The sequence below is a fragment of the Eumetopias jubatus genome, unplaced genomic scaffold, assembly GCF_037043125.1.
Source record: "Eumetopias jubatus isolate StellerSeaLion01/CBP00866 unplaced genomic scaffold, mEumJub1_p1.0 scaffold_12, whole genome shotgun sequence".
In the NCBI taxonomy this organism is placed as follows: domain Eukaryota; kingdom Metazoa; phylum Chordata; class Mammalia; order Carnivora; family Otariidae; genus Eumetopias; species Eumetopias jubatus.
In genome coordinates, this window is record NW_028274818.1 from 95,079,021 (window position 1) to 95,091,790 (window position 12,770).

General features: G+C 41.9%; 1 protein-coding gene across 1 annotated transcript; it reads right to left on the bottom strand.

Annotated features, from left to right (window-relative positions):
• Positions 1 to 704: 704 nt before the first annotated feature.
• Positions 705 to 1,344, bottom strand: COX6A2 (cytochrome c oxidase subunit 6A2). Its single transcript, XM_028110247.2, has 3 exons — positions 1,272 to 1,344; positions 964 to 1,100; positions 705 to 826 (listed from the first exon to the last, which is right to left on the bottom strand). The coding sequence occupies exons 1-3, from the start codon at positions 1,342 to 1,344 to the stop codon at positions 743 to 745; spliced, it is 294 nt and encodes a 97-aa protein (XP_027966048.1). The 3' UTR covers positions 705 to 742.
• Between the last annotated feature and the right edge of the window lie 11,426 nt (positions 1,345 to 12,770).

The following is a 12,770-nucleotide window of genomic DNA, read 5'->3' on the forward strand; positions in this document are numbered from 1 at the left end:
TCAGCACAGGCTTGAGGCTCCTTGGTAATGGCAAATGAGCAGAATGTCCTAGGAGGGGAGTGAAATGTCCTGAACATGTTTGAACCAATATTCCCCTTGAATGAGGTCCCCAAAGACTGGGAAAGCCAGGCTTCTAAAAAGGAGCATCTGATGTCCCAGACAATACAGAAGACCCATTAAAGGTGGTCATAGAGAATGGCTGAAATATTCCAAATCCAAAATTAGGTCATGAAGCCTCACACATAGGGCTGTAGGTCCTCTATTTGAAATCACGGTTGTCTCCAGAAAGCCAGAATTCACAAATACTGTCAGTGTGTCAGGCAAAAAGTTGTCTGCAGCCCTGAGTTATCAGGGGACTTCTGAGGAGGGGCCTCATTTAAGTCATTTAATCTCTGAGAATCTCAATTCCTCCTCTAGAGAATGGGAACCAAAATTATATCTTGTTCCCAGAGATACTGTGAGGATTCAGTGTTATGTGAAAGACCTTTACAGCCTAGAGCCCTAATTATTAATAGGTGAGAGAAAAGGTGTGGGGATGAAGATCTCCTACCTAGTCATCAAGGACATTCCCCTGAGCACCTCCCAAATTATGGCCTTGGGAAGAGCAAGCGGAGCACAGACTGCACTGTGCACCTGCGCCCAGTAGAGCTCCTCGGTCCCCACCGCACCCCACGGTCCCCAGGGAGCCTGCGGACACACAGTTTCCACACCTTTATTGCGCCTGGTGGCATCTGCCTGGGCCTCAGGGCTGTTCATAGCCAGTGGGCAGAGGGTTGACACGGGGATTGTGGAAAAGGGTGCGGTTGCCGTCTCCCCAGGAGTAGGGCTGTGAAGAAAGGGAGAGCGGATTATCAGCGTGGTCTGGGCCTGGGGGTTCCAAGGCCCCTTCTCCCCCTCCCCCACACCCTTTGCCCATCTGACCCTCCCTCCCGCCCTGGGGGCAGAGGCCTCAGGCCAACGTACCTTGGTGCGGATACGGAGGTGGTGGTAGGGGATAAACTTAGGGCGTTCGTGGTGGCCCGCGTGGAGCCAGGAGTTGAGGGTGCAGAGGGCCACGCTCGGCAGTGCCAGCACGAAGGTCAGGAGGCGCCAGGTGCTGGCTGCAGAAGGAGGGGGTAAGCAGAGATGAAAGAGAAGTGGGGAGGCCAGGGCCTCTGAAGGTCAGAGTGGGAGGGTTGGTCAGTGAGGGCCTGGTCAGACCCTGGAAGACCACACAGGTGGGAGAGAGGTACAAGTAGGCAAGCCACAGGGTCAGGTCCAGCCCTACTCACCTCCTGCCCCTCCGTGGTCTCCCTTTGCTGCACTTGCCAAGCCCCGACTCAAGGACCTCAGAGGCAGAGCCATTGCGGTGGGTGAGAGAAGCTGGAAACTGCACTGTCTTTTCACTCTCCTTCACCGAGGCCTAGATTCTCCTCCCCTCTTTTTGGACCAATCACCTGTTGAGTCTGTAACATGGGTGGCTATTTTTAGGGGTTTTCTATATTTAAAATGAGGCCTTACTGCCATGAGGTCCTTCTCTCCAGACAGCTGCTGTTTGGTACCTCTTATTTTGGTAAGGGACACTTAAAAAAACCAATGTGCCATTCTTTTTATAGTTGCAGGGAACTATTTCCTTCAATACCCTATTCCCAGTGGCTGGCACACAGTAGGTCTTTAATAACTATTTGTAGAATGAATTAAGTGTTCTTTTGAATCTCAGTTTTTTCATCTGTACAATGTATAATAATTTATACCTTAAATGAAGTTTATGAAATTTAAGTAAAGTAACAGGAATATGCCAGCTTAGTGTCTGGCATGAAACAGTAGCTCAGTATATGTATTAGTTACAGTTCTTTGCAAAGAACATAACTCACTCTAATTGGTTTTAAAAAGATAAGCAATTGAAAATCAGGTAGCTCAAAGTGTTTTTGGTATGGCCAGAGAAGCCAATAATCTGTGCAGCCAGAAGCAAGCTACTCTATGGGCCAGCTGCCGTGAGACACCACCACATTTTGCACTACTGGACTCCAGATGCCAAAAACTTCACCCATGCTGCTCTGGAAAGCCAGATTCTTCTACCCTAACATCCTTCTTCATGAAGCCTGCATCCTTGAGTTGAAGTCCTCTGAATCAGAGAATCATGTGTGCCCCAGTTGACAATAGCTAGGTCATTGCCTATGCTCTAACTTCAAGAAAGGCTGGGAAATTGAGTTCTGCCTTCTACCTTAAGGAGGCAGGAATTCTATCTTGGAGAAAATCCCCAAGTATAAGAAACATATTCAAAAGATACTGGGTAGCCACAGACTTGACAAGTGTCTACTGCTAAGTATATTATTCAATCTGAAAAATCTGACTACTTAGAGGAAAAAGAAGAAAGCCTAGGGAGACTTGTATAAGCCCTTTGTCAAAGTCAGTCACTAGAAAGCTACAAGATAGTGCAGGGCTAATTTCTGCCTGGTGCACTGTTCTGTCCTCTGCACTAGCACAAAACCTGGCATGAAATAGTTGTTCTAAAAATATGTTTTTATTGAATGCTTCAACCATGTTACATTAGTTAACCCTATATAAATGCCTTTGCAGAACCATAAGCCAACAGGATGCCTCCAGCTTTGATCAGGACTGATGTAACTAATATGAATTTAATATATAAAAGAAAAATGAATTTTTCTACTTAATCTGAATATAGAAAAGAAAAATGGAAAATGTACATTTTTAGGTAGGGGCTGCTCCATAACTATTCCTCCTGTTGATTTGAAACTGAACACTAGCTTCTACTTAACTTTCTGAAGCTTTTTTAAAAGTAACCTTGTTGAACAGTCAAATGTTATAGTGCTTCTGAATTATTCCAGAGCCCTCAATGAGCTATAATGGAATTCTTCCTATGATTGATATTTCCCAGTTGGAGTTTGGACTTGTTGCTGAGAAGATGGGCCTTATTCCAGTTAGAGGTACATGGCATACAGTCCCCTCAGCTTATGATTATGGCTTTTTTTTATACATTTAAAAAAAATTTTATTATGTTATGTTAGTCACCATACAATACATCATTAGTTTTTGATGTGGTGATCCACAATCCATTGTTTTTGTAGAACACCCAGTGCTCCATGCAGTACGTGCCCTCCTTAATACCCAGCACCGGGCTAACCAATTCCCCCTCCCCCTCCCCTCTAAAACCCTGTTTGTTTCTCAGAGTCCATAGTCTCTCATGGTTTGTCTCCCCCTCCGATTCCCCCCCATGTTTCCCTTCCTTCTTCTAATGTCCTCCATGCTATTCCTTATGTTCCACACATAAGTGAAACCATATGATAATTGACTTTCTCTGCTTGACTTATTTCACTGAGCGTAATCTCCTCCAGTCCCATCCATGTTGATGTAAAAGTTGATATTCATCCTTTCTGATGGCTGAGTCATATTCCATTGTATGTATGGACCACATCTTCTTTATCCATTCATCTGTTGAAGGGCATCTCGGCTCTTTCCACAGTTTGGCTATTGCAGACATTGCTGCTATGAACATTGGGGTGCATATGGCCCTTCTTTTCACTACATCTATGTCTTTGGGGTAAATACCCAGGAGTGCAATTGCTGGGTCATAGGGTAGCTCTATTTTTAAATTTTTGAGGCACCTCCACACTGTTTTCCAAAGTGGCTGTACCAACTTGCATCCCCACCAACAGTGTAAGAGGGTTCCCCTTTCTCCACAACCTCTCCCTCTCTGAAGAAGACATACAAATGGCTAACAGACACATGAAAAACTGTTCATCATCATTAGCCATCAGGGAAACTCAAAACAAAACCACATTGAGATACCACCTTACACCAGTTAGAATGGCAAAAATGGACAGGGAAAGAAATAACAAATGTTGGAGAGGTTGTGATTATGGCTTTTGAAGAAAGGAAATGACCAAGACTGTTTTTACTTGAAAACATTCAAAAGGACCCAAATAAATAAAATCATGAATGAAAGAGGAGGGATCACAACCAACACCAAAGAAATACAAACAATTATAAGAACACATTATGAGCAACGATATGCCAGGAAATTAGACAATCTGGAAGAAATGGATGCATTCCTAGAGATGTATAAACTACTAAAACTGAACCAGGAAGAAATAGAAAACCTGAACAGACCATAACCACAAACAAAATTGAAGCAGTCATCAAAAATCTCCCAACAAACAAGAGTCCAGGGCCAGACAGCTTCCCAGGGAAATTCTACCAAACATTTAAAGAAGAATTATTACCTATTCTTCTGAAACTGTTCCAAAAATAGAAATGGGAGGAAAACCAAACCCATTCTATGAAGCCAGCATTTCCTTGATCCCAAAACCAGACAAAGACCCCATCAAAAGGAGAATTACAGACTAATATCCCTGATGAACATGGATGCAAAAATTCTCACCAAAATAGTAGCCAATAGGATCCAACAGTACATTAAAAGGATTAATCACCACAAACAAGTGGGATTTATTCCTGGCCTGCAAGGTTGGTTCAACATCCGCAAATCACTCAGTGTGATAGAATACATTAATAAAAGAAAGAACAAGAACCCTATGATCCTCTCAATAGATGCAGAAAAAGCATTTGACAAAGTACAGTATAGTTTCTTGGGATGGGACTACTCTTCACAGTGTAGGGATAGAGGGTACATACCTCAATATCATAAAAGCCATCTATGAAAAACCCACAGTGAATATCATTCGCAATGGGGAAAAACCGAGAGCTTTCCCCCTAAGGTCAGGAAGACGGCAGGGATGTCCACGATCACTACTGCTATTCAACATAGTATTAGAAGTCCTAGCCACAGCAATCAGACAACAAAAAGAAATAAAAGGCATCTGAATCGGCAAAGAAGAAGTCAAACTCTCACTCTTTGCAGATGATATGATACTTTATGTGGAAAATCCAAAGGAGTCCACCCCAAAACTGCTAGAACTCATACTGGAATTCAGTAAAGTGGTAGGATATAAAATCAATGCACAGAAATCAGTTGCATTTCTATACACCAACAACAAGACAGAAGAAAGAGAAATTGAGGAGTCAATCCCACTTACAATTGCACCCAAAACCATAGATACCTAGGAATAAATCTAACCAAAGAGGCAAAGAATCTGTACTCAGAAAACTATAGAATACTCTTGAAAGAAATTGAGGGAGACACAAAGAAATGGAAAAATGTTCCATGCTCATGGATTAGAATAACAAATATTGTGAAAATGTCTATGCTACCTAGAGCAATCTACACATTTAATGCAATCCCTATCAAAATACCATCAACTTCTTTCAAAGAAATGGAACAAATAATCCTAAAATTTGTATGGAACCAGCAAAGGCCCCAAATAGCCAGAGGAATGTTGAAAAAGAAAACCAAAGCTGGAAGCATCACAACTCTGGACTTCAAGCTCTATTACAAAGGTATAATCATCAAGACAGTATGGTACTGGCACAAAAACAGACACACAGATCAACGGAACAGAATAGAGAGTCCATAAATGGACCCTCAACTCTGTGGTCAACTAATCTTTGACAAAGCAAGAAAGAATGTCCGATGGAAAAAAGACAGTCTCTTCAACAAATGGTGTTGGGAAAATTGGACAGCCACATGCAGAAGAATGAAACTGGACCATTTCCTTACACCACACACAAAAATAGACTCAAAATGGATGAAAGACCTAAATGTGAGACAGGAATCCATCAAAATCCTTGAAGAGAGCACAGGCAGCAATCTCTTTGACCTCAGCTGCAGCAACTTCTTCCTAGAAACATTGCCAAAGGCAAGGGAAGCAAGGGCAAAATGAACTATTGGGACTTCATCAAGATAAAAAGCTTTCGCACAGCAAAGGAAATAGTCCACAAAAGCAAAAGACAACCGACAGAATGGGAGAAGATATTTGCAAATGACATATCAGATAAAGGGCTCGTATCCAAAATCTATAAAGAACTTATGAAACTCAACACCCAAAGAACAAAAAATCCAGTCAAGAAATGGGCAGAAGACATGAACAGACATTTCTGCAAAGAAGACATCCAAATGGCCAACAGACACATGAAAAAGTGCGCAATATCACTTGGCATCAGGGAAATACAAATCAAAACTACATTGAGATATCACCTCACACTAATCAGAATGGCTAAAATTAACAAGTCAGGAAATGACAGATGTTGGCAAGGATGAGGAGAAAGGGGAACCCTCCTACACCGTTGGTGGGAATGCAAGCTGGTGCAGCTGCTCTTGAAAGAAGTATGGAGGTTCCTCAAACAGTTGAAAATAGAGCTACCTTATGACCCAGCAATTTCACTACTGGGTATTTACCCCAACGATACAAATGTAGTGATCTGAAGGGGCACGTGCACCCCAATGTTTATAGCAGCCATGTCCACAATAGCCAAACTATGGAAAGAGCCTAGAGGTCCACCAACAGATGAATAGATAAAGAAGATGTGGTATGCACACACACACACACACACACACACACACACACACACACACACACACACACACTGGAATATTATGCAGCCATAAAAAATGAAATCTTGCCATTTGCAATGATGTGGATGGAACTAGAGGGTATTATGGTAAGCAAAATAAGTCAATCAGAGAAAGACAATTATCATATGATCTCACTGATATGAGCAATTTGAGAAAAAAGATAGAGGATCATAGGGGAAGGGAGGGAAAAAAATGAAACAAGATGAAACCAGAAAGGGAGACAAACCACAAGAGACTCTTAATCTCAGGAAACAAAATGAAGTTTGCTGAAGTGGGAGGGGTAGGGGGGAGGTTTGGGGTGGCTGGGTGATGGCCATTGGGGAGGGTATGTGCTATGGTAAGCACTGTGAATTGTGTAAGACTGATGAATCACAGACCTGTACCCCTGAAACAAATAATACATATGTTAATTAAAAAAAGAAAACATTCTAGGCTCTCCTCCCTCCACTCAGAGTTTTGTTGGTCCTTGCCAAACAATTGCCTGGGCCTTCCCATCCCTTTGTCTCAGCTTGGACGTTTCCATGAAGAATTTTTCTTGCTGGGACTTGGTGAATGCCCTGAGAGATGCTGCCATCCCTCCCATGTGGTGCTACTGTTGCTCCCATGTGGTGCACCTGCCCAGTACTCAGCCTTCTATTTAGGTAGTTTGCACTCTCCTAGCTGCTCTGTGTAGAGGCAGTGTAGAGCAGCTCCTTCAGTCTTTGTACCCACCATTATTTCTTAGGGTCTCTCTCATGCAATCAAGTAATTGGGCTGCTTCCAAAGCTTCTAGTTTCTAGTTTAGGTTTTTCTTTGCCTTAGGCAGGGGGAGAACAAACTTACCAGTTGTTAAGTAAACCCCAGTGGGCAGCATCCCAGCCCCTTTTCAGACATGCCTCAGCTGTTGGTGGTGAAGGGTGTGGAGCAACAATTCCATGTCAGTTTCTCTTGTATGTCTTTCTTGGGATTCTATATACCATGACCACATTGTCCAAAGCAATCCAACATCTGATCTACTAAATATAACTTTTGTTTATGGGGAGGCCTAAGACAAGATATCTGAAATTAGAATTGTCCCAGAAAGGGAGGATACAGGATATGAGTTAGTGAAGATGAACTGTGAAGGGACTTAGAGATAAGACAGAATCAGGGTGGAGCTCACTAGTGGGCTAATGACAATAGGATGATAGGGTCTAAAAAGGGGCTATTAGCTCCCTCTGCCCTTGGAGCAGGTGAAGCTTGTTATAGTGGCCATCTAATGTTTTGTGTCTCTGCCCAACATATGGGTAATAATATGGTAATAACATCCTGGGTTTTCTTTGTAAAATCCGACTCCTTTCTCATTTTCAGTTCTCAGTTCTGGTGGGGTTGACTCTGTCCTCCAGCTGCAAAAGGGGCCACATGATCCAGGCTTAGATAAACCAGAACATTCTGTCCTCCTAACCATAGTAATTGGTTTGGGAGGGATACATGTCCATGAGTCTCAATTTGGGGACTTATTTCTTGGACTACTGAGATGTAGTAGTACTTCAACTGGACCTGGAGTTGCTAGAGTTTCAGTCTGGAACGTTAGATTGAAGCCAATACTGAAGCCATTTTTCAGGGCAGGCCTGAAAGACAGGGATAGATCTAGCCTTGTTGATAATATTTGAACCCCTGGATCAAGATGTACCAGAATTGAGAAAGATCTGTACCCTTAGACCTTTCAGTTGCATAAAATGAAAAAGATGGGGTTTTAAGTCTTCATTAATTGCTAAACATTTTCTGTGAAACTACACCCTATCTTTAAATGTTTAGAATTTGTAACAGTGAATTTGTAATTCCTGTACTATGGTCTGTTTTATTGAAACTTTTTGCCTTCTTTTGTAGATGAAACTTAATGGGCACTTGAAGTGAGTCGAGAGTTGGTTAAGATGAAGTTAATTAAATAAAGTACACATTGAGATGTAGTCCAACTTGCTAAAAGTTTAATGGTTGAGTCTGTACTTTTTATTTTCTTCTTTCATTTCATAATAATGTAATGTTTATAGCAGCAATGTCCACAATAGCCAAATTATGGAAAGAGACCAGATGTCCATCGACAGATGAGTGGATAAAGAAGATGTGCCAAACACACACACACACACACACACACACACACACACACACACACACACACTGGAATATTACTCAGCCATAAAAAAAAAGAAATTTTGCCATTTGCAACAACGTGGATGGAACTAGAAGGTATTATGCTAAGCAAAATAAGTCAATCAGAGAAAGACAATTATCATATGATCTCACTGATATGTGAATTTAAGAAACAAAACAGAGGATCATAGGGGAAGAGAGGAAAACATAAAACAAGAGGAAACCAGAGAGAGAGACTAACCCTAAGAGACTTGTAATCATAGGAAACAAACTAAGGGTTGCTGGAGGGGAGAGGGGTGGAGGGATGGGGTAACTGGGTGATGTACATTAAGGAGGGCATGTGATGTAATGAGCACTGGGTATTATATAAGACTGATGAATCACAGATCTGTACCTCTGAAACAAATAATAAATTATATGTTAATTAATTAAATTTAAATTAAAAAAAAGATTTGCTCTCCCTCTCCCTCTGCCCTCCCACTCCCATTCACATGCTCTTGCTCTCTGTCTCTTGCTCTCTCAAAAAATAAAATAAAATAAAATAAAAAAATAAAAGTAATGTGCTATCATCAGTCATGGGGGAAATGCAAATTAAAAACCATGATGAACCAAAAGACTAAGATTATTCTCTGCATATTTTCAGACCACAATGCTTCGAAACTGAAATTCAATCACAAGAAGAAATTTAGAAGTAACTCAAACACCTGGAGGTCAAGGAGCATCCTGCTAAAGAATGGTTGGGTCAACCAGGAAATTAAAGAAGAACTTAAACAATTCATTGAAACTAATAAGAATGAAAACATATCAGTTCAAACCCCATGGGATACTGCAAAGGGAGTTCTAAGAGGGAAGTACATAGCCATCCAAGCCTCTCTCAAAAAATTAGAAAAATCCAAAATACACAAGCTAAACTTACACCTAAAAGAGCTGGAGAAAGAACAGCAAATAAAACCTACACCAAGCAGGAGAAGGGAAATAATAAAGCTTAGAGCAGAGATCAATGAAATAGAAATGAGAAAAACAGTAGGACAGATCAATGAAACTAGAAGCTGGTTGTTTGAAAGAATTAATAAGATCAATAAACCTCTGGCCACATTTACCCAAAAGAAAAGGGAAAGGACCCAAATTTATAATATCATGAATGAAAGGGGAGAGATCATGACTAGCAGCAAGGAAATAGAAACAGTTATTAGAAATTATTACCAGCAGCTACATGCCAACAAATTAAGCAAGCTGGAAGAAATGGATGCATTCTGGGAAACTTACAAACTACCAAGATTGAAACAGGAAGAAATAGACAATCTGAATAGACCAAAAATCAGCAAGGAAATTGAAGCAGTAATCAAAATCCTCCCAAAAAACAAGAGTCCAGGGCCAGATGGCTTCCCAGGGGAATTCTACTAAACATTTAAAGAAGAAATCATACCTATTCTACTGAAGCTGTTTTTTAAAAAAAATAGAAATCGAAGGAAAACTTCCAAACTCATTCTATGAGGCCAGCATCACCTTGGTCCCAAAACCAGACAAAGACCCCATCAAAAAGGAGAATTACAGAACAATATCCCTGATGAACATGGATGCCAAAACACTCACCAAGATCCTAGCCAATAGGATACAACAGTACATTAAAAGGATTATTCACCATGACCAGATAGGATTTATTCCTGCGTTTGCAAGGGTGGTTCAACATTCCCAAATCAATCAACGTGATAGAGCACATTAATAAAAGACAAGACAAGAACCATATGATCCTCTCAATTGATGCAGAGAAAGCATTTGACAAAACACAGCATCCTTTCTTGATTAAAACTCTTCAAAGTATAGGGATAGAGGGAACATACCTCAACATCATAAAAGCCATCTGTGAAAAGCCCACAGCAAGTATCATTCTCAATGGGGAAAAACTGAGGGCTTTTCCCTTAAGGTCAGGAACATGACAGGGATGCCCACTCTCACCATTATTGTTCAACCTCGTACTAAGAGTCCTAGCTTAAGCAATCAGACAACAAAAAGAAATAAAAGCTATTCAAATTGGCAAAGAAGAAGTCAAACTCTCTCTTTGCAGATGACATGATACTTTATGTGGAAAACCCAAAGATTCCACCCCCAAGTTATTAGAACTCATAGAGCAATTCAGCAATGTGGCAGGATACAAAATCAATGCACAGAAATCAGTTGCATTTCTATACACTAACAAGGTGACTGTAGAAAGAGCAATTAAGGAATCGATTCCATTTACAATAGCACCCAAAACCATCAGATACTTAGGAATAAACCTAACCAATGAGGTAAAGGATCTGTACTCTAGAAACTACAGAACACTTATGAAAGAAATTGAGGAAGGCACAAGGAGATGGAAAAACATTCCATGTTCATGGATTGGAACGATAAACATTGTTAAAATGTCTATGCTGCCCAGAGAGAGAAAAAAAGATGGCAGAGGAGTAGGGGACCCTATTCCAACCGGTCCCCTGAATTGAGCTGGATATCTACCAGACCAGTCTGAACACCCATGAAATCAGCCTGTGATATAAGAAGATATATCTGGATCTCTACAAACAGATTATCACAGGCAGTTGGTTTCAAGTATGAAGCGGGGAGCCATGATTCCATGGGCACATATCGGAAGATAAATAGAAGGGGGAGAGAGCCTTTGAAATCCTGCACTGCCAGTGAGCGAAAGCCTCCCGTGCTGGTGATGGGACACAGACTTGAAGACCGGTACAAGTGGGGAAAAGACTTTAGGGCAGCCCCCCGCCCCCTGGACTGAAACCCGGAATGGCAGGGTGCATGTGGGAACTGGGGGTGGCTGGCGGTTTTAGAAGCACAAAGGGCAGAGATGTGCCCCAACCTGGAGGCAAGGACTGGAGTGTTGCTGAGAGGCACACAACCCAGGACGCTGCCATTTATAGCAGCACACACAGAAACAGAGATAGTGTGGCCTGGAGAGTTCACTGAAGAACAGACTACAATCTCTCTGTTCTGAAGTAGAGGGTTGGACATGGTCTCTTCTGCTTTGACTCTCGGAAGAGATGCGGAAAGCCACCAGGGAAAGCTGCCAGAGAACAAAAGCCCCCAAAAAACAGTTTTCACTGAGCACATTGACCCCCACAGGGGGAAGGGCAACTCTGCCCAAACAGGATTGCCTGAATAACAGTGTGGTAGACTCCTCCCCGAGAAGACAGGCTGGGGAAACAAGAGGCCAACAGCCCTAGGGTCCCTAGAAAACAGGTGCATCTTTCTTGGGTTCTGGTCATTAATTTGGATTGTATACATTCCCTCAACCACCCCGCAACAGAATGACCGGGAGGAGGAACCCCCAAAATAGAAAAGACTCAGAGATTATGACTTATGATGCCACAGATTTACAAATGGATTCAGATATAACCAAGATCTCAGAGATGGAATTCAGGGTAGCAATTGTGAAGACAGAAGCTAGAATGGAGAAATCAATTAATGGCACCATAGAGTCTCTAAGGGCAGAAATGAAAGCTGAATTGGCAGAACTTAAAAATGCTATCAGTGAGATCCAATCTAATCTAGATAATCTTAACACCTTGGGTAAACGAGGCAGAAGAACGAATTAATGATCTAGAAGACAAACTGATAGAAAACAAGGATAAGGAGGTGGCCTGGGAGAAACAGCTCAAAATCCATGAAAACAGAATTAAAGAAATAAGTGACGCCATGAAATATTCCAATGTCAGAATTATTGGGATCCCTGAGGGAGTGGAGAGAGAGAGAGGACGAGAAGATATTTGAGCAAATTGTAGCTGAGACCGTCCCTAATCTGGAGAATGAAACATTCACGTCCTAGAGGCAGAGAGGTCCCCTCCCAAGATCAAGGAAAACAGGCCAACACCCCAGAGTGTAATAGTAAAACTCACAAATCTTAGAACCAAGGAAACCATCTTAAGGGCAGTTAGAGGGAAGCAATTCCTTATGTACAGAGGGAGGAACATCAGAAAAATGTCAGACCTATCCACAGAGACCTGACAAGCCAGACATATTCAGGGTACTGAATGAGAAGAACATGCAGCCAAGAATACTTTATCCGGCAAGGCTGTCATTTAGAATGGATGGAGAGATGCAGAGCTTCCAAGACCGGCAGAAACTGAGAGAAAATGGGACCACTAAGCTGGCCCTGCAAGAAATATTAAGGGGGGTTCTATAAAGAGAGAAAGACCCCAAG

Bases quoted from the DNA above. Each gene is read 5' to 3' on its own strand.
- COX6A2 (XM_028110247.2), bottom strand. From the start codon at position 1,344: ATGGCTCTGCCTCTGAGGTCCTTGAGTCGGGGCTTGGCAAGTGCAGCA. The intron at 1,101-1,271 runs GTGAGTAGGGCT...CTCCTTCTGCAG, and splicing joins AGACCACGGAGGGGCAGGAG to CCAGCACCTGGCGCCTCCTG. The intron at 827-963 runs GTACGTTGGCCT...CTTTCTTCACAG, and splicing joins ACCTCCGTATCCGCACCAAG to CCCTACTCCTGGGGAGACGG.